The 25448-nt window shown below is 49.1% G+C and overlaps 1 protein-coding gene across 2 annotated transcripts in view; it reads left to right on the forward strand.

The window, feature by feature from the left end:
- arhgap46b (Rho GTPase activating protein 46b) overlaps positions 1-25448 on the forward strand; it is an 89750-nt gene that overhangs the window by 60028 nt on the left and 4274 nt on the right. For both annotated transcript variants that reach the window (XM_080854155.1, XM_080854156.1), the window contains 8 exons: positions 1323-2838; positions 9912-10385; positions 10770-10956; positions 11861-11959; positions 19791-19864; positions 21389-21588; positions 24901-24992; positions 25225-25394. In XM_080854155.1, coding sequence (XP_080710281.1) covers positions 1323-2838; positions 9912-10385; positions 10770-10956; positions 11861-11959; positions 19791-19864; positions 21389-21588; positions 24901-24992; positions 25225-25394 — 2812 coding nt within the window. The remainder of the gene's footprint in view (positions 1-1322; positions 2839-9911; positions 10386-10769; positions 10957-11860; positions 11960-19790; positions 19865-21388; positions 21589-24900; positions 24993-25224; positions 25395-25448) is intronic.

Genomic DNA, 25448 nt, shown 5'->3' on the forward strand with positions numbered 1-25448 from the left:
GGAAAGAAATGGTGTGTGTGTGTGTGTGTGTGTGTGTGTGTGTGTGTGTGTGTGTGTGTGTGTGTGTGTGTGTGTGTGTGTGTGTGTGTGTGTGTGTGTGTGTGTGTGTGTGTGTGTGGATGCTGATTGAGGACGTGATTACGTGTGGCATGTGTAGTAAAAACTCAAGAGCAGCCGTTCTGCGTTGGAACAAAGCTCTGTGAATTCCTGTTGTTCCACCCGTGCCGCGACCTTTTAGTGGAACACATCGGCTGGAGCAGATTTCCTGTTGTGTTCCTCCGGCGAGCACAGCTATGCTGTCCTGGAAACAGTGTATGTGGACAAGAGAGGCGGGGATTTGGGTGTAAGACCTTGCAGTTTTCAGTTCAAACCTTCCTAGATATGATGTTGCAACCTAGGAAAGGATTATATTATGTTCATGTATTACATTCATTGATTGATTGATCTCTTGGTCAAGAATGGCTTTAAAAAAAGTTAATAGTATTTTAACCATTAACTGTTCTCTAAGACATGACCTTTTAGATCCAAGGGTCTTATTCTATCAGCTGACCCACTCCTTATTTGTCTTTGAACCTTACAAACAAGAAAGTTATTTTATTACCGTATGGTTCATGTATACAACTTTGCCAGTCATATTTTGGGTGCACTTATTTTGGTGATGAATCATTTCAGGCTGGTTCCCAACTCAACCAGATGGAGTTTCTGCTTTTATTAATGTGACTATTTACTTACGTTTCTGCTTTTATTAACGTGTCTATTTACCTCAGTTTCCGTCTGTCCAGTCAGGGATCATTCAGCACTTATAAGAGAAGCCTGCTCTTGGATCAGGCCCTCTATTGGCCACATAGAAAGATCTAGAAGGTCAGAGAGTTGAACTTCTTTAGCAGAGGCAGGAATGCGCAGGAGGACTTTGTGCCAGGTCTGGTATCCCAAGCCCTGCATTCTTCTCTGTTAGATATGGGTCTGCTTGGATGGGCCAAACCATTTGTGTATTCACCAAACAGCAAAGACATATTGTTTACAAGTTTTGGTATGTGTGGCTGTGCCTTTTACAAGTTCTGCCACTGAATGTGTGTCTCTGTGTGTGGGCGGGGAGGGGTGTGTGTGTGTGTGCATGTGTGTTTGTGTATCAGGTCATTAGGGAGATAATGTCTGCCTCTGTGACTATGTGTTTGTGCCCAGCTTGAGGAAAATCCTACCTCATCATGTTTGTTGTTTTGCTGCATTAAAATGCACCCTCTTGTCTGTGTCTCTTGTGTGATGTGTAAATAAATCTTAATCTCTCCCCCCTCCTCTCTCTCCCTGTTATTCTCACTCTCCAGGGACCCTGCTCAAAGATGGCAGCCAGCTCCGGGGTCCAAGGCGGCCATGTTGGTGAAGGTGAACAACACTGGCAGGCACCAGTCACCTGGACCGTCTAGCGCCCTACAGCTCCTCCACCTCAGCAGCAGCAGCAGTGCTACCAAGCCCCTTTACCAGGCTCACATTGACCACACTGCACCCTTTGGAGTCAAAATGGCCGTCCCAGGAGACTCGAAACAGGCGTACCACCTCAAGAAATCGGATGGCAGTAACTTCTGCTTGGTCATGCCTAACACGAGTGCACCGGCATTCCAGAACCCGCAGCGGTCCCAGGCTGGGACCCCCCGACCCTCGTCGCCCCAGTATGGCGCCACGGCGCCCATCTATGATGAGCCTCCCAGGGACCCTCCGATTTACGACGAACCCCCGATGGAGATGGAGGTTGAAGGAGCGCGCCTGTTGAATCGCCCGTCGCCCTCACCTTACTCCCCCAGCCACAGTCTGCCCAGGCTGGGCCAACCGAAGCTCCTCCAGTACCCAGCCTCTCACCTGGGGGCCAAGCACCGTAGGAGCCCGTCTGCTACTGAGTACAGCCCCGCAGGGCGGGAGTGCATCAAGCATATGGTGAACGTGGATCCTGCCGTCGGCAGCACCAAACAGGGCCTGATCTTGACCAATCCTCAGGCTGTCCCCTCCGCTCCCGAATCAGTCTCCATTAGCAGCTCAATGCAGAGCCAAGCCCAACAGCCCCAGCCCCAGCCCCAGCCCCAGCCCCAGCCCCAGCCCCAGCCCCAGCAGCCTCTATCTCCAGCTCCGGGCCCGAGAGGGGGATCGGCCGCTGGGCCGCAGCGGGAGGTGAGCCTGGAGAAGAAGCAGTCCTGGCGGCTGCTGGAGGCCGGCGTGCTGAAGAGCATGGAGGCTCGCCACAGCCGGCAGAACAGCCTGGCCTCGCAGCAGGAGTACCCCAGCCCCGCCGCCGTCACCTACCAGGACTCCGGCTACTCCACGGGCCCCTCACCCAGCCTCCGGCGCAAGAACCGCAGGCGACCCCCGGGAGCAGGCGCAGGGGCCAGCCTAGCCGGGGTCGGAGCTGGGCAGGGCAGGCCGGGGTCGGTAGGCAGCACCGGGGAGCTGACGGCGCTGAACGAGAAGTTGATGGCGGAGATGCGGGCGGTGGTGAGCCGCTCCAACACCATCCACAGCAGCAAGGCCAGCCTCGACACGGAGACGGAGACGGGCTCGGAGACGGGGACTGCGTCTCGCGCGCGCTCCCCTCTGCACTCGCTGCACAAGTACGCCAGCGTTGGCGCGGGCTCGTCCACGCCGCGGCGCGGGGGCTCCAGGGAGGACGTGAGCGCCAGTACCCGCTCCCTGTACAGGCCGGGCGGGGGCAGCCACGCTGAGCTGCCCCTCTCACCACTGGCAGCGGAGGGAGGCGGCAGGCAGAAGCGCACCTATGAGAAGGTGGACACGCTGGAGAAACCATGCTCTCAAACCAGCCTGTCCTCGCCAGAGCCGCCCAGAACCCCCTCACAGGTACGGACTGATGCCATTGTGTGTGTGTGTGTGTGTGTGTGTGTGTGTGTGTGTGTGTGTTCCTAGCACAGCTGACCAGCAGTAATGTACCTAACCCATCACACACCCACCCAGTCACATGAGGCTAGACCCACCTCACAGCTGAAGAAGAATGCACACACACACACACACACACACACTCTTTCTCTCTGTCACAGTGGGAGCTTTTTGTTTGTGTTGTTCTCCCATGTCATGCCTGTACTCTAGTCTCCTCTGTGTTTGTGTTTGTGTTTGTGTTTGTGTCTGTGTTGTTCTCCCATGTCATGCCTGTACTCTAGTCTCCTCTGTGTTTGTGTTTGTGTTTGTGTTTGTGTTTGTGTTTGTGTCTGTGTTGTTCTCCCATGTCATGCCTGTACTCTAGTCTCCTCTGTGTTTGTGTTTGTGTTTGTGTTTGTGTCTGTGTTGTTCTCCCATGTCATGCCTGTACTCTCGTCTCCTCTCTTCTCTCTCTTCTCTCTGTCTTTGTCCCTCTACCTGTTCTGTTGCTCATCTGTTCACTGTTTTGAAGGATTCTCTGTCTCTCTTATTGTGGAGAAAAAAAAATGTCTGTCTCCATCCTGTCGCCGTAGGAACAATGCAGAAGAAAGCGGCTTGCTTAGTGCTTCCTGTTGCCACGGCCTGTGGTCTATTCCAGGAAAAGGCCTCTCTCCCGCTCTCTCCCTCTCTCTCTCTCTATCTATCTCTCTCTCTCTCTCTCTCTCTGCCTCTCTCTCTCTCTCATAAGATCACGTTTTCCTCCGGGTTTTCCTCTCACTTTATTTTCCTGTCAAACTTCTTATTTACAATATGGTGTGTTTGTGTTTATATGGGTCTGTGTTTGTGTCTGTGTTTGTGTGTGTCTTTTCTGTTCATGTCTTCCATGCCTGTTGTATGTGTGTGTGTGTGTGTGTGTGTGTGTGTGTGTGTGGGAGCCTAGAGATTTGGAGTGGCCTGATTGTTAAAGACATGGCACGTGTTTATTTCAGTTAGCCTAATTTTGAGTCCTGACGGGGTACTTTACACACAGGTTTTTTTACTTCTTCTTCTTTTTTCTTTTCTTGCATTTTTCCCCCTCATCTTTCTTTCCCTCTTTTATCGACTCAAGCTGCATCCTCCCCCGTATGCTAGGAGGTCGATCCTCCACGGGGATTTAAAGAACTGTGAAAAAAGAGAAAGGGAAGGAGAGAAAAACAAAAAAAAAAAAAAAAAAAAACAGGCGACTCACCAGGGCTGATTATACTTTTGCAGAAACGCGGTTTGGACGGGGGTGGAGGTGCGTGTGTGTATGTGTGTGTGCCAGTGTGTGTGTGTGCCAGTGTGTGTGTGTGTGTGTGTGTGTGTGTGTGCGTGTGTTTGGTGCGTGTGTGGGGGGGTGGGTTGCATGGAACACGCTGGAGGTATCCCTTCCCTGCTCAGATAAGCTATGCTGCTTAGTCACCTCTGCAGAGAGAGCAGCAGAGGAGAGGGGGAGCGAGCAGGAGAGCAGGCGTGGCGTGGCGCTCTCTTCAGCTGCCTCTCAGGTGAGGACCTCTCAGGTGAGGACCTCTCAGGTGAGTGGCTGCTGGTCTGAGGGCGAGAACAGGTGAGGACCTGAGACAGGAGGAGACAGGGAGTCAGGGGGAGAAAGACATAGAGAGGAGCTCCGTGATTGTGAGGAAAGAGTGGTAAGGATAAGGATTTATTAGTGACACAGGAAGAGAGGAGGAATAGTGGGATGAAAGAGTGAAAGGAAACCAAGTTATTATTGTAAACAGACAGACAGACAGACAGACAGAGATTGAGATCCAAATCTGAAGCAGTAGCCAACATGCAAAGATGTTTCCATGGGAGAAATGTTTACATTTGTGGAGAGATGTTGTCACCCAAACAGCAGAAAGACAGAGGTGCTATTTGTCTGGAATACATGGAGGTGGAGGGATGTCATCATGTTCAGAGAGAGAAAGAGTGAGACGAGAGAGACGAGAGAGACGAGACGAGACGAGACGAGACGTTGAGGGATGTAGCCCTAAAAAAGTGACAGAAGAGGTGGAGAAATACTGCTTTAATTAGCATAAGACAGGGTGTTGTTCTGAAGAGAAAAAGAGGGAGTGAGGGAGCGTGAGAGAGAGAGAGAGAGAGAGAGAAAGAAACAGGAGGTGGACAGATACTTCACGGAAAGGAGCAAGACAAGAGATGAAGGTAAGAAGGAAGAGATGGGAAGGGATGAAAGAAGAGAGAGAGAGAGTGAGGAAAAATGATGAAAGAAAGAGAAACAGATGGAGAGGTGTAAAGGTAGGGACAGCAGCAGTGTGCATTATTGGAGTTGGTGTGAAATGAGAGAGAGAGAAAGAGAGAGAGAGAGAGATAGAATGTAAAAGATATATGGGTATGCGAAAGAGAATTATAGAGAAGCAGAGATGGAGCAGTAGACTGAGAGAGTGATAGAGAGAGAGAGGGGGCGAAAGAGAAACTGAAACAGAGAGAGAGAGAGAGGGCTGAGGGAGATATGAGGTATGTGATATAGCTGGGGCTGCAGTGTTGGATGTAGATGTGAGACTGAGCAGGCAGTAGTGTAGTGATGGCACTGTGAGCTTGCAGAGACAGAGGCATTGGCAGAGGCAGCGGCAGCAAGTAGGTCACCAGCAGAACGGGAAGTGTGTGAGTACCAAACTTGCTTAGTCTTGCTCGGCCACTGTGTGTGTGTGTGTGTGTGTGTGTGTGTGTGTGTGTGTGTGTGTGTGTCTCTAGTCAAGTAGTGTATGTGTGTGTGCATGTGTTTGCATGTGATTTTAGTCAAGTACAGTGTGGCTAAATCACACCAAGAATCGATGCTACCTCATATTTATGGTGTCAAGATTATGAAAGAATGATACACTCTTTCACAAAAGAGATATGGACAATGGGTTTGAGAAATTGACATACACAATTGTGTGTGTGTGTGTGTGTGTGTGTGTGTGCGCGCATAAGTGACTTTCTCCATGCTTCATAGATGACAGCCAGTGGTTTGATTTAGAACAGCTTCTGTGCGCTAGCCATAGCATTGGCGGTGAGTCACTCTTTGTGTGTGTGTGTGTGTGTGTGTGTGCAAGTAAGCTGTGTCTTTTTCCCACACTAGCGCTTAGCGGGGGTTGCTCTGGCTACGCCTCCATCCGCCCTCCTCGGCCTGGACGGGTGGTCACTTTATTAAACCTCTGGAACATAAATTAACCTCTGTTCAGACCACTCCGGACTTTTGCTGTACACTTCCTCTCTTTTGCTCTTACTTTCTCTCTCTCTCTCTCTCCCTCTTACCCTCTCACTCTCGCTATCTCTCTCTCTCTCTTTGTCTCTCTCCACTTATCTGACAATTATTCCGTACTAGTAAGGGTGACCTTAATAAGAGTACTGGTTTCATTCCAAGACTATTTTTATTGCGGAAGAAAAAAAAGGAGAAAACAAGCTCTGGTTCTGGCAGCAGTAATAAGGCCAACCCCTCCTCTGCAAAGTCTTTTGTTTTTGTCACACACACACACACACACACACACACACACACACACACACACACACACACACACACACACACACACACACACACACACACACACACACACACACACACACTCACACACACATTGCTGGCTCCATCCAACTGAAACTCGCAGTCCGTTCTCCTTTCTTACCACTTCTGCCCCAGAGGTTTGGTTGTGTGTGTGTGTGTGTGTGTGTGTGTGCCCACTCCATGCTTCTAGAGTGTACCTGAGAGGGTAGCTTGAGTTTGATCAGTTTCAGCCAAAGCCTTGGCAAGGATGGGTCTTGAGTCATTCTGAAACGCTTCATCTTTACTGTTCAGATTCTGTGCATGCAACATTTTGTATAAGCTGCTTGCTAACCTACTTCAGTGTACTGTCTGAACCTTTGAGGGTGTATTTTGGGAGGATGTCTTGCATAACGTCTTGGGCATGAAGACCAGGCTCTGAACATTTGGAGGTGGCGTCCTGGGAGTGGAAGCTGAGGCTGCTATTCATAGGCAGGGGGGGATGAGTCATCCTCGCCCACTGACAGACAGACAGAACGGGGTACAAGGCATACGGGCATCTGGATTTGAAAGCAGCCGTCTGGGAGAGGGAAGGCAACATCAGAGGGGGACTGAGCGCTGAAAAGGGACAAGCACGAGCTGATTTCCATACTGATATAGATGTGCAGATGACGCACACACTCACAAACACTCACACACATGCACACACACACACACACACACACACACACACACAGACACATCATTTTATAAACACACCTACACATGAAAGCATGCGTACTGTAATCTCTCACACACACACTATCACACACTATCACACATCCATGTATGCTGTTCATGGTGTTCATTCCGCAGTGGGAGGGCAATCTGGCAGTGGTCCGCGTGGCACAGGGGCAGGGGGACCGTGGGTTGACATGGAGACAGACGCAGACATGGAGACAGCGGCAGAGACAGACAGACAGGCAGGCAGGCGCTCCAGTCGCGCGGCAGACCCAACAGCAGCGAGGCAATCCTCACTGCCTGACCGACCGCAGCGGATTACCCAGGCATGGGCTCTCCATTAACACTCCTGGAAACAACACCTCCTCCACAGGACACCAGTGCACCTCCTGTTTGGATGGCCTAACCAGAAGAGGAGGAGAACTTGGGGCGGGGGTTCTTATGAAGTGATCCAAATTTCTGGGAATGAGAGATCTGAGAGATCATAAAGTGGATTCATGACTTTGGCTTGGAGGTCCTTTTTGTGCCTTTTCGACGACTCGGAACAATCCTGGAGTGCTTGGGATGCTTGACTTCTCTGCGGCCGTGGATTTTGGTGTCCGTGCAAAGCTGTGGCACCCTGTGGGGCTGTGGGAAGAGGGCCAGGCGCTCACTAGCCAGCGGGTTGTAGTGGAGTACTCTGTTGGGGTCTGTTGGAGCCAAGGACACACACACACAGACACACACAAACACACACACACACACACACACATGCTTCAGAAAGGGGTGCACATCTGGAGCCATTACCTGTGGTTGACTTGGGACAGCGAAACCAGTGCCAGAACCCTGCTGAAGCACTTCACATACGGTACTGAGAACCTGAGCGGACCTCAGAGAGAAAAACAAACTGGAGAGAAAGACAGAGTCTGGTGGAAGAAGTAGGTGTTACAACAAGGACATGGAGAGATAGAGGTAGAGAGAGGCCTTCTGTCTCAGGTCAGGCGAGAGCATAACCTCTAGACTGAAGGGATGGAGAAATCAGTGTGGGAGACGTGTAGGAGTGAGAAGGAAGGAAGGAGAGAGGAGAGGGATGGAGAGATGGAGACGATAAAAGGATTAGAGACCTAAACACCTCCAGACCAGGGGGATTGAGGACGTAGATTGAGAAGCCAAGTCTATTCTACACCCTGACCATGTCTGTTATCTGCCTGTCTGGAACACAGCAGACCCCCCCCCCCCCCCCCTTCCAACACACACACACACACACACACACACACACACACACGGCATACGCTTCTGTACCCTTTATTAGCCACTTAATGAACACTGCAGGTTGCGGCTCGCCAAACGTTTTAGCCGGTAACTCGGAAACGGCGAGAGCAGACGTGAGGCCCCTCAGTCATGCGACTCGTTTAATATGGCGGGCCCTTAAGCCCTGTCGTCTTACAGTGGGGTCGGAAAGAACGTTTCATATTGCTTCAAAGCGCTTACCCACACAAAGCTGCTGAGGAATTGGCCAATCTTGTGGTTTGAGAGGTAGCAAAAAACGCCATCCTGTGCTATGGTGAACAGATTTTGATGTGGCTTTGTGTCTGTGTGTATGTGTGTGTGTGTGTGTGTGTGTGTTTGTGTGTTAATATAACCATTTTATTATATGTATATCAAGCATGGCAAAATGTCCCATCAGTTTTACGTGGGTTTGTAAAAATAAAGTTAAATGACTTCTCTCCCCCCGCCAAACCGTTTGACTGATAGCTTCAATTTATAAGTCAGTAATTTCATTTTGTTAATAAAAAACGATCCTGGCAGCTGGTCTATAACTTTAAACTCGCCCTTTATTGGTGTTGCGTCATTCTCATGAACAGCAGGGCCTAAATCAAGAGGGGATGTGAATTATGTGAACTTGATGTGTTTGTGTGCTTGTGTGTGTATTGTGTATTTATAGTAAGTGTGTGTGTGTGTGTGTGTGTGTGTGTGTAAGGGGGTATTGTAAGAAGGCAGTGTTTGTGAGAGATTGATCGGGGTCGAGTGAGATGCCGTTGTGTTGGGGTGTTAGGTCTGTTGTTATGCCGGCCCAGACTGAGTTAAGTGGATTAGGGAGGTGTGCAGGCAGCGATGGGGGTGACTTTTATGGGCCCGGCTCCTATGTGAGGCCATGCAGGGCTAGTTAGCAGACGTGAGTGAACCGTTTAATGTGTGTTTTATTGAGGGGGCAGTGGGGCTGAAAGAGAGAGGGCTGGGAGGAGAAGAGAAGAGGGGCAGGAGGAGGGACTGTGTGGTTCTGTTTGATGTTGCAATGACATTTCCATATTGGGTCACCTATTTCGGGGGGACAGAGATTTGCACAAGTGTTTCCAGGTTTCTGGTCTGGCTTAAGGGGGGGAAATAAGTACAGTAAGCTGATCTTCTCCTCCCTTCTACACACACACACACACACACACTCCCTCTCCCTCTCACACACAAACACATGCAAAAGCACACCCACAGTTGCAGGGAAGTCATAATTGAATCATTCTCAGGTTTGTTGAAACATTCTCGTATTCCCCGCAGTAATCATGAGGAGAAGCAGCTGTAGGGTGCTACTCTTTTCTTCTTTTGCTCCTCACTTTCACGTTCTCTATCTCTCCATCTCTCTATCTCTCTATCTGTCCATCTCTCCGACTGCTAATCCATCGGCTGCTCAGTTTGTCATAGTCAGAGTTCTTCAGCAAGGTACTTACTCTTAAACAGACGAACAGACAAACATGCTTGGAAGTCAAACATTTGAAATGTCTTAATCCCTTTCACTCTCTTTCTCTCTTGGAAGGCAAACATTTGAAAGGTTTTAATCCCCTTTTCTCCCTCTCTCTCTCTCTCTTTGCAGACAGGAACACTGGAATCCAAGGGGCAGCTGGAGATCTCACCACAGGGAGGTGGCAGTGGGCATGGCGTGGGCACGGGCAGCACGACAGCGCTCAGCGCCAACGATGGTTTCGGTCAGGACGCTAATGGCAACAACGACGGCATCGGCGGCGGGCAGGTGGTCGGGGGCGGCTACCAGTACCCATACACCACCCTGTGCAAGCCCAGCCCAGACGTCAACATGGTGGACTGGGCCAGCAAGAACCTGAACCTGCACACACAGGGTCTCTTCCGCCGGCGCGTCTCCATCGCCAACATGCTCTCCTGGAGCCGCGGCTCCATCAAGAAGCCCATGCTCATCACCAGCGACCGCGCCGTCAAGAAGGAGGCCTGCGAGATGTTCAAGCTGGTGCAGGCCTACATGGGCGACCGACCGGCACGCCTCGACCGCCGCCACGCCGCCCTTCTGGTCGTCACCAAGTGCTGGGGCACACAGGTGAACACTTCGTATCTGTACACCTTACCAACTGCATGAAGGAATGCACTCAAACAGTATACATGCTTAGAATTCTTTATTTAACCATTGATCTTGATATAAGAGAACAAACATATGCAATTAGGCATGCATTCTATATTTACTTGTTCATACCAACTGGATATATGCCTGATATAATTATTGTAAATATCATATTTCTCTGAGACAATACTTCTTAGGAAAGACAAAGGAATACCATCTATCGAGATATGCAAATCTCTTCTCCAATGTTTACCATTAAATGTAGAATTCAAATTGAAGTTGTCAGCGTGTAGCGTTTCTGCATTCTAACAATAACTCTAAACGTGTGTGTGTGTGTGTGTGTGTGTGTGTGTGTGTGTGCAGGGCTTGCGTGACGAGCTGTACGTGCAGCTGGTGCGCCAGACCACGGGGAACCTAAGCCTGCGCAGCCTGGCCTCAGGCTGGGAGCTCATGGCCATCAGCCTGGCCTTCTTCTCCCCCTCGCCCAAGTTCAGACGCTACCTGGAGGGGTACATCCAGCGCCACATGGAGCCCAGCAACGACAAGAAGAGTGAGTTGGCATCTGTGTGTGTGTGTGTGTGTGTGTGTGCCTGTGTTTGTGTGTCTTTGGGTGTGGGTGTGTGAGTGTGTGTCTGTGTGTGTATGTCTGTGTGTGTGCCTGTGTGTGTGTGTGCCTGTGTGTGTGTGTGTGTGTGTGTTGGTGTGTCTGCAAGAGAAGCATAAGTGCATCGTTTTTTAAGTTTCTTTGTGTGTGTGTTGGGGGGTGTAGGGGGGACTGTGAGACGGAGAGAGACAGAGATGTTGGGCACATGTTTGTTATGTTGATCTCTCATCAGGTAAATCTTGGTTTATTACCAATAGAATCCAGGCTTTACTGTGTGGTGCTAGCCAATCCCAGCCTCTCATATCAGATGAGTGCAATCCACGCCTGCCACCACAGTCAAGACTGTGGATTAGTTGAGGATTAGCCGTGGTGATTCTGGCTCCTCCTGAATTTGTGCGATGAGAGGACCGGGGCCCATCCAGAGGTGTGATTATGTAGAAGGAATTCCCTGAAGTCCCCAAAGCCACACAGAGCCAGGGAATATTGGTTTTGCAGGCTAAAATTATCATGGACTTCAGCCAAGTCAAACAGGATGTAAAACTGGAAAAGTGGGAAAAATAAGGAGGGGGAGGAGAAGGAGGAGTGTGTGTCTGTGAGTTTGTGTGTGTGTGTTTGTGTGTGTGTGTTTGTGAGTTTCTGTGTGTGATTGTGTGTTAGAAGGGTTGTTGTTCAAAAAGGTTAGGAGGCCAGAATGTTGTGATGTTTTTTTTTCAGTCAGAACACTGAAATGTGTGTGTGAAGGTACACACGTCTGTGTGTGAGTGTGTGTGTGTGTGTGTGTGTGTGTGTGTGTCTGTTTAGATGGATGTTCCATGCAGGCAGTAATCTTGCTCTGGCACTGTTGTTTCAGTTCTGCAGCAGATCCAGGAACAGCAGGACATGAAGAACAAGAAGAACTCCAAGTCCAGGAAGAAGCGGAAACAGAACAATGAGGAAGAGGAAGAGCAGGGTGAGTCTCACTGTGCCATGGGCTCCCAGTGGCCAGCTCTGACCCTTAGAGTGACCTCTGTCTCATCACACACACACATAGACACACATAGACACACACACATAGACACACACTCATAGATAAACACACACACACACACACACATAGATACACACACACACACACACACATAGACACACACACACACTCACACAGACAGACACACACACACACACACATAGATACACACACACACACACACACACACACACACACACACACACACACATAGACACACAAACACACTCACACACATAGACACACACACACATGCACACACACACACACACACACACACACACACACAGTGTACAGTGCACACAATGTTCAAAGGGCCTCTCAGGTTTACGACCACTCAGAATTCTTCAGATAAAACACAGTCTTAGTCTTGGCCGAGTGCAAAACATTTGGAAGAGCCTATCCTTTGTCCCATTATTCCATCTTTCATCATATCCAGATACTATCTTGGCTATCTGTTTCTTGTTCCCAAACTGCTGGATCCTGAGGAATATCAGTGCTGCTCTGTGGAAAGAGTAATAGCTGCTCTTACACTTGTTCTCTCACACTCCCTTGGTAGCAAGCGGTTGTCTCGAAGCAGAACCTGAGCAGTGACACTTTGTGCTTCAAGCTGGGGTATTGGAGCACTCAAGCGTATACACACACACACACACACACACACACACCAACAAGGTCTGAGCCAAGCGGAGGGATTACGTTGAAAGGATGAGAAGCAGGCTGCAGGATCCCAGACCTGTCTGTCTATCTGCCTGCTGTGTTGGCCAGTATATGTGTGCGAGTGTGTGTGTGTGTGTGTGTGTGTGTGTGTGTGTGTGTGTGTGTGTGTGTGTGTGTGACCTACGGCAGCGGAGTGATCCAGGCTTCATGGGGTGACAGGCTGAGAGAGAGGCCAGAGCAGCTGGCCAAAGAGAGAGACCTCTCTGGGGGAGAATCTCTCGGCCGCTCCCTTCTACTCTCCACTCCACTCCACTGTCTCTGGTCTCTTTCTTTTCTCTCTTCTTTATCCTCTTTCTCACCCTCTCTCTCTCTCTCTCTCTTCCTCGCTCTTTCTCTCTAACAGAGGGAGATTAGAGCTCTGAGCTGCGTGACGTTCCTCAAGTCCCACGCTTCCATGGCTCACCGCCAGACTGCTGAGGAAAGGAGGGAGCGAGGGAGAGGAAAGGAATGGAATGAAAGAGAGAACGCTGGAGATGGATTGAGTTGGGGAGATAAATAAAGGAAAAAAAGAAGAGGGTGAGAATCAGAGAGAGGAATGAGTAAAGACAGTGAGAAGGGAAAGGAGGGAAAGAGGAGAAAGAGTGAGGTGTGGAGAAGAGAAATAAAAAGAGTGAGGTGTGGAGGAGAGAAAGAAAGAGTGCTGGAAGCCTGGAAGAGGCAGAGCGGTTTGAAGAGGGAATTGTGTGTGGAAAAGACTTTTGGAGAAAAAGGCATCTGTCTTTGCATGTTTGTACATATTGTCAAGAAATCACACCATGAGAGATAGATGAGAGATAGAGAAAAGGGGGAAAAAACACATTTGGTAGTATGGTTATAGTCTTCCATGACCACAATCCAGCTGCAGTCTTAATGCTTTCACACACACACACACACACACACACACATGACTCACACACATACACACATGACACTCACACGTTCACACACAATACATCCTTTTGAAGTGGTTCAGCTTCAAAACAAAGAGAGAGTTTCAAAGCAGTAGGAGGAGAAAAAAAGGAAAAGTAAAATCTGTGGGCAGATAATTACCCTTCAGTCCTCAATAGACCTGCATATTAATCAGCCTCAGAGGCTCCGGGGAGATCTTCTGTGCCCTCACACACACACACACACACACACACACACACACACAAAGTCTGGCTGGCCCCCCTCTGACACTACTACCACTGCGGGTCAGGGGCCCCTGAGGCCCCTAGCTTTTACAACTGTATCTAGATTTAACTTCTTAACTTCTTAGCAAATTGCTCCTTTTAGTCCTCTGGCTGTCTGTTGCATGTGTGTGTGTTCGTACTCAGTCCTGGCTCTCTGAATGAGTACATGTGTGTGTGTTTGTGTGTTTGTGTGTGTGTGTGTGTGTGTGTGTGTGCTCGTACTCAGTCCTGGCTCTGTGAATGTGTGTGAATGTGTGTTTGTGTGTGTGTGTGTGTGTGTGTGTGTGTGTGTGTGTGTGTGTGTTCATACTCAGTCCTGGCTCTGTGAATGTGTGTGTGTGTGTTCATACTCAGTCCTGGCTCTGTGAATGGGAAACGAACAAAGTGGCTTGAACAGTAGCACTGTTGTGCTCAAATAACAGCAACCCTTTGCAGGAATCACAGACCTCGCCTTTAAAGACATGGCATACGGCACAGCACAGCACAGCTGTCCGATCCCCGATCCGTGCCTTCCGTAAATCCTGCCTGGCCGTGCCACGGTAAACACAGAGGCTTCTAATGAGAAGGCTCTCGAGACAGGCCAGTCTTTTACTGGGGCGTTTGGTCACAGGTTTAATATAGCGCTCTGGAAGCTGAGGCACTCTTTACCACAGGCACACACACACAGGCACACACACACAGGCACACACACACAGGCACACACACACACAGGCACACACAGGCAGGGCCCGGCACCCTCACTGATGCAGCCAGTAGCAGCATACATGGCCAAGGGGGTGAGAGTAGCCAGAACTAGGCACTGAGTCAACCCAACAAGTGTGTGTGTGTGTGTGTGTGTGTGTGTGTGTGTGTATGTATGTGTGTGTGTGAGACACAACTACTGTTTACAGTGACACAGTGAGATCAGTCAGTGTTAGTCAGCTTTGCCAGAGTTCTGAGAAACCGGGCCAAATCCGTCCAATCAGAGCGCTTTGTCAGCAGGCATATTCAAGGATGCCCGCTGCTCTCATGCAACCAGTCAGGCCTGACTGCGTGGAGGCCCTGGGATTGTTTCCTCCCCATCGCTGGCCACGGCCACATCACAGGGATAAACAAGCCATGACTTTACAGCCATGCCATCCCTGAGATATGCGCTTTACCTACACTCATAGGGAACACTCACCATTTATTGAGATGAGCTCCACTGACTCACACTGGAAGTGTGTGTGTGTGCATGTGTGTGTCTCTGTGAGTGTCTGTGTGTGTTTGCGCGTGTTTGTATGTGTATGTGTATGTCTGTATTTGTGTGTGTCTGCATATGTGTGTGTGTGTGTGTGTGTGTGTGTCTGTTAGTATGTGAGTGTCCGTGTGTGTGTGCAGAGGGTTACCTTTGAGGGCCAGTGAAGTCTGTAAAGCCCCCTTAACACTCACGGGACAGAGCAAGCTGTGTGTGAAAAGGAGAAGAACTGATGTTACACTTCTCTTATAAAGAGCTCTTTTTGGTTTTGGTTCCTGGTTCCTTTTGACTCCCTCAGAGAGGATACTTTCTTTGTGAAATGAAAGCCTTACTGAATGACTAAGGAGACTAGCCACATCAAGTTTAATTCTGAAATACCAGAGTCAGAATTATAAATGCAGTTTTTTTTCTTAGATTTAGAGCCAGCACAGCGTAAAAAAAACCGTAAAACACATGAACAGGTGAAATTAGACCTCTGAGGATGTGAGCACTACTTACTATCATATGTTTATACGTAGAAGATGTAGTGTGTCCATAGTTTTGGAGCATCAGTACAGTACATGAACAAAGTTCCTCTTGTAACAGATTGTGAACCTCTCCAGTTCCCTAAAAGGTTACTGAACCCCAGTGGGAGAGGGGCTTTAAAGTACTTGTGGTAAACTGGAGTGCGTCTATAAGGAAATGATTCTGCTTGTGGAATTTGAACAATTCACGAATGTAGGCTTTGTGGGAAAGATAGTCGGGTCTACTCCTGAGCCTCTGTGGCTGAATAATATCCATCGGAAAAGGACACTGTTGGCCGATTCACATTAACGTGTAATAGTGGTGTCCTATTGCCCAGGGCGTCTGCGTCTAGAGTAAGTGCTGGACAGCTCGAGTCAGACTGGAGCACTGAAGCCCTGCTCTGTGACGCAGTACCCAAGGCTAAGATTGAGGAGCTGGGCGTTTGATCTGCCCCATGAATAGAGGTGGGTGGAATAGAGGCAGCTGTTGTGGTGAGCTGGGCCAGCCACGCCAGAAGAAGGCCGTTCTGGTCCACACTTGGCCCCAGCAGCTGTCTCAGTGGGCACCGCGCATGGAGAATGGGCATTGTGTGGCCGTTTTGGGGGCCCCCTCGGCCACCTCTTTAGAGGAGCGGGTGATAAAAGGACTGAGGGGGTCTGTGGGCACGGGGTGCCGGGCCCAGTGGCATTGTGTCTTCTGTATATCTGTTTGCCTGGGGGCCCCTTGGACGTGTGGCCCACAATGGAGGCCCATCCACTAGGGGCCCGGCCGGGGTCAGTGGGGCGTGGGGATGAGAGGGATTGTGGGACATGTTATGGGCAGGCAGCCTGTAGGAGAAAAGTTTACTTTTTAAAAAGCCATCAGTCTCTGTCTTTCTCTCACCCTCACCCTCTGCCTCTCTCTCTCCCTCCCTCGCTCTTTCAGCAGGATTAAAAAGTAACCGTTACAGCATGGCCTTTTTAAATGCAAATGATGCCCCCTCTATTTATTTTTACCTTTTCTTCTTTCAGCTCTCCTCCCTCTGTTCCTGCTGTTGGGTTCTGTCAGTGGAGAGAAAAACGCCCTCTGTGATTTGTGTGTTTGTGTGTGTGTGTGTCATATTTACACACGCTCACTCGTCTCACACTCCCATTGTGTGGCCCACCACAGGGAAACCGCAGCGGAGAGGAGTGTGTGTTTGATTACCCAGTTATGTGGAAAGACAAGGGCCACTAGACTACAGTGAGGGAGAGGAGAGAACAGGAGGAGATTAGAAAACAAGATCCGATAGATGCGTGTGTGTGTTTATTTGTGTGTGTGTGTATATGTCTGTCTGGTTGTCTGTCTGTGTGTGTGTGTGTGTCTGTGTGTGTGTGTGTGTATGTGCGTGCGTGTGTTTGGTTGTGCGTGTGTCTGTGTGTGCGCGTGTGTGTGTTTGGTAGTGTGCGAGCGCCCCCAGGATCCGACAGTGTGTGCGTGCGTAATGCCTGGGCCTCTTGTTAAACATCACGGTCTTCACGGTGTGGCTCTGCAGCCCTGCACTGCCAGCAGCACCCAGACCGAAGGCCTCCTCACTGTTTGTGTGTCCTCCTCACTGTGTCTTTCATCACTTGATGCTATCGCATCAGAGCATCCCTGCAATCATAAACACATACCATAGAAACCCTACAGTATTCACAGACCTTCTCACTGCCGACTTCAGAGGCAGCCTGCTGAAGGTTCTGCTAATTGAACTTATTGAACTAACAGAACGGTTCTTGATCTATGGCCCTGTTGGGTGTTTGCTGATCCGTCTAATTCAAATATGGCGTGGTCCCAGATGAGCAGTGCACTGATCGGATTTGAATGTTATTGTTACTGATTTCCCATGGCGTCAGATCTCCCATAGGGTTGCGGTGTCTGTGTGTGTATGGAGTCGCATAGTAGAGACTGCATGGAAAGTATAGAATGGTCTATGTAGAGGCTGTCTGGTCTGAGGCGAGGCTCACCTGCGTCAGGTGAGGTGTCAGCATTGATGTCACAGCCGCACAAGTGCTGGATGTGTGTTTGTGTGTCTGTGTAAGTCTGTGCGACTCTGAGCGGGTGTGTCTGGTTGTGTATCTAGATGTGTGTTTGTGTGTGTGAACTAATGTGAATGTGAAATGAACCTGTCAGGGGTGTATGTGTATGTGTGTGTGTGTGTGTGTGTGTGTGTGTTTACTGCGTATGTCTGTACTCTATGTGTGTGTGTTGGTACGTGTGCTGTGGTGCTGGCCTGTGGCCGGTGCGGCTGTTGTGTGTGGGGTGTTGGCTGGAGGTGTCGTCTCGCGGGTCGTCCTGTCTTGGCCTGGCAGGAGCAGAGAGGAGCTGGGCTGGACTGGGCTGCTGGAGCAGGGTAATGACTACTTCACTTCATGTCCCCACTGGCGACCGGCTCCATTTACAGCCTCCTCCTCCTCCTCTCCTTCCCCAGTCCTCTACAGTCCTGCTCTCTGCTCCCCGACCCAAAGCCATCACCTCGCTTCCAGACCTCCAGAGCTGCAGACCTCCAGAGCAGTGGGCCCAGCCCTGCCCTAGCCTCATGCAGCTGAGCATCCACTCCCTATGCACTCCACCTCAACGCATTCCGGACTTGATATGTGAGGAATGAAGCATCTCTCTCTCTCTGTCAATCTTACTCTCTTTCTCCCTCCCACCCTTCTCTTTCTGTCTTTACCTTGTATTCTTCCACTCACTCCATATCGCTTTCTTTTTACTGTCTTTCACTCTCTCCTTCTGTGTTCAAACTCTCTCCTTCTTTTCTGTCTCTCTCCCCTCCGCTCTTCTCCCTCCCTCTCTCTCTCTCTCTCTGTCTGTCCTCTCTGTAATTATGGCTGTCTCATTCCTCCCACGATATATGGTGGGCGAGCAGCAACAACCCCCTCACCCTTGAGCAGCACACCCCACCCCTACCTCCATATTTCTCATCGTCTCCGTAATGGAGCCCAAATCAGCCGTAATCAAGAGGCCTTCCTCCTCCTGCTGCTGTTGCCACGGCCACCCCCACCCTCTACGTCAGCTCCTCCTTGCTCTTGCACCAGCTGTGCTCCCCGCCATACGGCCGTCACCTGTTGCACGTAAATCTCCTCAGTGTGAACGTGTCAAATGAGCATCGGGGAGAATCCAGTTACCCCTACGCATCCCCCCCCCTATCTCTCCCCCTCACAGGGAGTGAAGAGGACAATGAGTCCACTTCATCAAGCACAGGTCAACACTGGAGCGAGGTGGTGTGTGTGTGTGTGTGGGGGGATAATTAGTGGTTCTCCTGCTCATCTGTGTCAATGTGTTCACTTCACCCCGTGGTTATATATTATGACTCCGGCCAATGTCAGTGTCTGCAGTGGAGTCTCAGTAATATACCTGAAGGAGTGGGTGTAGCTCTGATGGTGAGGGGGGGGAACCCCCCGCCGTGGAACAAGATGGTGTTTTATCTTGGACCGGGCTTATCTGCTGGAGCCATTACAGTGGCAGGAGTGGTGCTGGATGTCTTGGGACATGAAGAACAGCAGTGGATTAACCTTTTTGTGCTGGTGGCTTTGAAGAACTTTTCTGGAATGTCCCTTTCTGCTGGAGAGAAACAGACCCGCAGTCGGTACAGTTCCTTTTGATCATTAGCTGGTAACTGGATCCGTTGTTGTGCTTTCTTTTGTGGGGAGTGTTTTCATATGCTTTTGTTGAACCGCAATAAAACATCCTGGATTATGGGGAACTATAGCATTATGACTTCATGCCTTTAATTTAGCGCTCATACAGATGCACATGTTAAGGCACACACACACACACACACACATTATACACAAATACTCTCATGCTCACATACACCTGAACACACATGCACATGCAGGCATACTCAGCATTAAAGACAGAGGGTCAAAAATAGATCCAAATGTGTTTGTACTCAAAGCCTTGTTGGTGGAAACTTGCTGGCATTAACACTGAATGACAGTGCAGAAAAAGACTCCAACCAAAATGTCTGCATGATTCATTGATTAGCCTAACCAGCTAGAGATTCAGCTCTAACCAAAGACTACCTCTGTTCTTGTTAGCCTACTGCTTCAGCTCTTACCAATGACTACCTCTGTTCTTGTTAGCCTACTGCTTCAATTCTAACCAATGACTACCTCTGTTCTGGTTAGCCTACTTCTTCAGCTCTAACCAATGAGTACCTCTGTTCTTGTCCTCTGCTCAGGTCTACCCATCAGCACTTATGCCAAGTACTGCTATCGCAAGCTGCAGAAGGTGGCAGTCACTGGAGGAAAGAAGGTGAGGAATGAAGGGGACTTGGAGAGTATATATATATATATGTGTGTGTGTGTGTATATATATATATATATATATATATATATATATATATATATATATATTTATATTAGCAATAAAACATATACTCTTCTCCTATATATATATATATATATATATATATTTATATATATATATATAGGGGGAGATATTTATAAGAGTATATATATATACAGTATATACATAGGAGAAGAGAAGAGTGTGTTATTGCTAATATAGGGGGAGAGATTTATAAGAGTATATACGTATATATGTATAGGAGAAAAGTATATGTGTTATTGCTAATATAGGGGGAGGGGATGGGGTTGGGTTACACAGTAAACATCAAGCTGTATAAGGCTGGGCATGGTCCTGCATATGCACTCCGAATAACCTCTGTTAATGTTTGAAAGTAAACCTCAGGTTTCACATTGTTCTGGCCTACTGATAGCGAAATTGTTGGGTTTCCTCTCTGTGAAGTGCACCGAGGCCTGGAAAGCCCCTCTCTCTCTTTCCTCTCGTCTCTCCTCATCTCTGCGGTTGTTATGAGTTATTGAAGCCCCCGAGGTTAGCAGTGGCTGTGAAGCATGGTGAGCGTGGAGCTTTCCGGGAGAGCTAACATGTGTTAGCAATCACAGCCACTGTCCCTCCGCAGCAGTCTGTTAGCCAGACACTAATCTGCTAAGCACAGTTGAGGTGTGTGTGTATATGTGTGTGTGTGTGTGTGTGTGTGTGTGTGTGTCTGTCTGTCAGTCTGTGAGGGGTAGAGATGGGACACTTCATCTATGCAGACAGCTACTTTGGCCTCTGTTCAACCCCTCCAAACCTGGGGTTGAAAGAAGCTTGGAAGAAATAAACAAGAAAAAAAGGAACTAAAAGGGAGCAACTTTGGCTGGGCTTTGGAGAGGGGAGAGTGTGTGTGTGTGTGTGTGTTTTTGAGTGTGTGTGTGTGTGTGTGTGTGTGTGTGTGTATGCATGTATGGGTGGGATTCCAAACAACCTCTCAGCCCCAGTGTCCTCCCTAGAACCCATAAAGTCCCTAAACTAAAGTGTTAGGGTCTGAGGGAGCACTGGAAGATCAGAGTTAGCGTAGCGGTAGCGCAGACAGCCCTCCACCCTGTAATCTTTTGTCCCACCGCTATCTCCACACGCTCACAGATGCCTGCCCTGGAGGTGGAGCTATTTTTAGTCCAGCTCAGCTGAGACACACAGCATACTGGGGTCAGACGGCTATCACCCCGTGGGCTGTCCAGGTATCAGCTGGCTAACGCTACAGAAAAGCAATTTGTTGTCCAGTCAGCTCAGGAGGACTGTAATGATTGTAATACGTACTCTGAGCTAGTCATTTCATCTCCTAGTCCCAATTCCTGGTTCAGGAGTCTTGTCAGCTGGCAAATACTGCTGTGTGTGCAGCACCATTTTAGTCATCTCCTGTTTGACCCCTGAACCTCCCAAACGTCACCCCCCCCAACCATGACTAACCCCTGGCTTCTCCCCTGCTCCCTGCAGGGCCTGCGGAAGCCCACCCTGGAGGAGATCGACCACGGGCGCAACGGCATTGTGACGCCGTCGCTGTTCGGCAGCGCCCTGGAAGAGATCATGGAGCGGCAGAGCCAGCTGTTCCCCGAGCGCAGGCTGCCCTGGGCGCAGGTCCAGCTCTCACAGTACGTGCTGGCCCTGGGTGGCGCACAGACCGAGGGCATCTTCAGGTGAGGAGGGCAACGTGTGTCGATGTGTCTGTTTGTCAATGTGGATGTGTGTGTGTGTATGTGTGTCTGCACTCAACAGCAGTACTGCGTGTGATGCGAGGTGAGGATATGCATGCCTAGTAAAGGAAGGGGGCCACACCAGGAACACACACCAGGAGAGAGCCGACTCCATGCAGGGAGAGCTGCCGTGTCTTGGATTGTCTTTTGTAAGGTTAGGAAGGGAGGTGTTCTAACAGAGCGCAGAATCACAATGCCCAGGAAGCACCACTCTGTCTTCTCAGCGACCCCTCAAGCACAGCACTGGACATAAACAGAGAGCAGAGAGCACTGGAGGATACTGAGAGAACCCCGCTCACTCTTTCACATCCTCTCACTGGCCCAGGGAGGAAGAGGGGACCAGGTTTTCGAGTGTGTGTGTGTGTGTTCTGTTCCTCTGATGTCTGGCTGCGTTAATTACCCAAACAAACACACTCGGGTCTTTAAAGCGCAAGGGGTTAATTAGTCACCTCTCTGTTCCTGTGGCTGCCTTTGATTCCACCCCATTTCCCAGAGCCACGGCATGCTGAGCTGGGTGTTCCTCTACCCCTGCAGATTTTGAAGCCCATGCAGTCCGCTGGGTGGTCCCACACACACACAGACACACTCACACAGAAACACACACGTGGAAACACACACAGAATGTCCATTCAAACAAGCATTAATCTGTTTGACATTTGTTCCAAATACAATTACAGAGATCAACTGCGTGACATCTCAAAGGCCAGCATCTCTAAGAACATGAGAAGGAGAACCAGAAGACCTTTAAGGTTCCTCTCGACCTCAATCAGAGGCTAGAGAGAGTGAACGCTACTTGAGAAGGAGAACCAGAAGACCTTTAAGGTTCCTCTCGACCTCAATCAGAGGCTAGAGAGAGTGAACGCTACTTGAGAAGGAGAACCAGAAGACCTTTAAGGTTCCTCTCGACCTCAATCAGAGGCTAGAGAGAGTGAACGCTACTTGAAGGAGAACCAGAAGACCTTTAAGGTTCCTCTCGACCTCAATCAGAGGCTAGAGAGAGTGAACGCTACTTGAGAAGGAGAACCAGAAGACCTTTAAGGTTCCTCTCGACCTCAATCAGAGGCTAAAGAGAGTGAACGCTACTTGAGAAGGAGAACCAGAAGACCTTTAAGGTTCCTCTCGACCTCAATCAGAGGCTAGAGAGAGTGAACGCTACTTGTTTGGGCCCAGTCACGTCTCACTGAGATGCATCCCTCAATTACAGGCGCTTTATTCCTGGGCACGGTAGTGTAAACATAGAGCTGGGCCTGGCTGGATGTGGAGTATATGTGTGTGTGTGTGTGTTGTTGTTTGCAGCATAAACACATAAATACATCTGTGTGTGCTTAGGGGTGCATGTGTACAGTAATGAGAGAGAGGGAAAGAGTGCTCACTTGGAAGGGAGTGAAGATATCCATGTATGTATGGTTATTGTGTATGTGCATATACTGTATGTGTGTTTGTGTGTGTGTGTGTATGTCTGGTTCTTGTTTATGTGCATATATGTGTGTTTGTGTGTGTGTGTATTTACATGTGTGAGTGTGTTAATGATAGAGTAGGACAGACCATTTAAAACGTGTGTATACTGAGGTGAAAGTGAGAGTGCTGTTTACAGGACGTCCACATCTAGTTTGTAAATCTGTAGAAGTACATTTAGGAGGACATTTTGCACTCGCCACTCTCTCCCCCACACACTCACTAGTCCCTTTTATGCAGACAGGACCTGCACCTATATTCCGCCTTGCCATTCTGTATAAAAGGTATAAACACAGAATGGGTTGTTCCGTCTTTAAGCAGGCAACAGACGGTAGTCACAGAGCCCGATCAACATCTGTGTAATAGGGAGAGCCGGTATGGCAGGATGGGGGTGTGATGCAGCCTAGCAGCCAACCAAAGCGAAGCAAGACTACTGTGTTGTCAGAACACACAAATTCGACTTGATAAGCATAAATATATGATGTATATAAGGCACACTAACTTTGCTTGAGTCTGAACATGTCTATAAATGTGCACGGCTTGCAAGAGCCCGCTGTCACAAGTTCACCTGTCATTGTTTTTGAAAGTAAGAGGAAGGTTAGTATATTCACGACGCGGACGCTATGGTGCATTCGAGACCACTCTGGATTCAGAGCATCTGACATGATATCTCCCAGCTCTGACTTTAATGAGTACAAGCCAAATGGTATCAATAATGATGCAATCATCAATATTACATATTACAATAATGTTGTCAACTTTGTTTTTTTAGAGACACACTGCCTCTTCTGGCATATTTAAAAAGATTTTTAATAATAATAATAATTAAAAAAAATGTTGAAATATCCCAAGTTCCAAGTTTTTCCTGAAGGTGGCATTGTTAAATGTTGGTTCAGTGTAAACAAAAAAAGCCTCCTTCATGAGGTCTTCTTAACACTAATATAGCAGGATCTCTGTTTAAAAGGGGCTGCTGACAACCCACACCCACAGATAGGTCCCATGCCGAGTGTGTGCATGTGTGTGTCAAGACAAGACTGTTAATCACCAGCTATTGTGCCACAGGATGTGCCCCGCTACTAAAGCGGCACCAGCCACTGACCAGATAGCAGGCCTGTCTGACCTCCCTCCCTCCCTCCCTCCCTCCAGAGAGAGAGAGAGAGAGAGAGTGGGAGCAGAGATAAACACATTTCTCCATGTCCGCCTACCTTGCTTTTTTTTTTTTTGTCGTTCTTCAAATTTGACGTCCCTGGCCTTCCAAGTGTGACGTGGAAATTGCCAGGAAATTCATTTCTGACCGTTTATTTTCCAAACGTGCCTTGTGTCTGCTGTCTCTGTTTTTCTTTCCCCTCCTTGTTTTCTTTTTTTGGTGTTTGTGTGTCTGTGTGTGATCGGCGTTGTCCTCATGGCTCATCGCTCAAGTTTCCCGCATGTTTACACTTGGCATGTAAGGCAATACCTTGAGCAGCTCAACTCAACCTTGTCAACACACACACAGCTCATGCGCACACACATATACACACATGGTCAACCGTCCGTTATAATTAAGTTTTCGAAGGGATAGTATGACCATGGTCTCGGGGTCACATGGATTCACTCACAGACTTGCGTGTGTGTTTTTGTTCTGTGTGTGTGTGTGTGTGGACCACACCGGGGTCATACTAAAGCCATACCAGTGTCTCAGTTGAACCAGCACCACCTGGTGGTTACATGTCAGAAATGACAGGTGGACACTGGAGACAGATGGCATGAGATTGAACTGTCTCAGTATTTGTGTGACTAATGTCCACGCTCACATCACAGGGTACCGGGAGACATTGACGAGGTCAACGCCCTCAAGCTTCAGGTGGATCAGTGGAAAATTCCGGAGAACCTCTCAGATCCTAATGTGCCAGGTGAGAGAGAGTGCGGTTGAGTTGAGAAATATTAAAGTTGACATTGGGAAGTACAAAGGCAAAAGTAACATTATTGTATTATTGTATGATTATTGTAAGTAAACCTCATGGCATCAGATAGCCCACCATTACGGCGCATGGAGAATGGTGTTGGTGTGTTTCAAACAGCCAGTCAGTCTGTTTTTAACCATGCAGTCTCACTCTAATCTCTCCCTTCCTCTCTCTATGGTAGCCTCCCTGTTGAAGCTGTGGTACCGTGAGCTGGAGGAGCCGGTGATCCCTCAGAGCTTCTATAAGCAGTGCATCACCAACTACGAGGACCCAGAGGCAGCCATAAGCGTGGTGCAGTCTCTACCGGAGCTCAGCAGACTGGTGCTCTGCTACTTCATCAACTTCTTACAGGTAACACACTCAAACACACACACACGTGCATAAGTGGACACGCACGCACACACA

The sequence above is a fragment of the Sprattus sprattus genome, assembly GCF_963457725.1.
Source record: "Sprattus sprattus genome assembly, chromosome: 16".
Classification (NCBI taxonomy): Eukaryota; Metazoa; Chordata; class Actinopteri; order Clupeiformes; family Clupeidae; genus Sprattus; species Sprattus sprattus.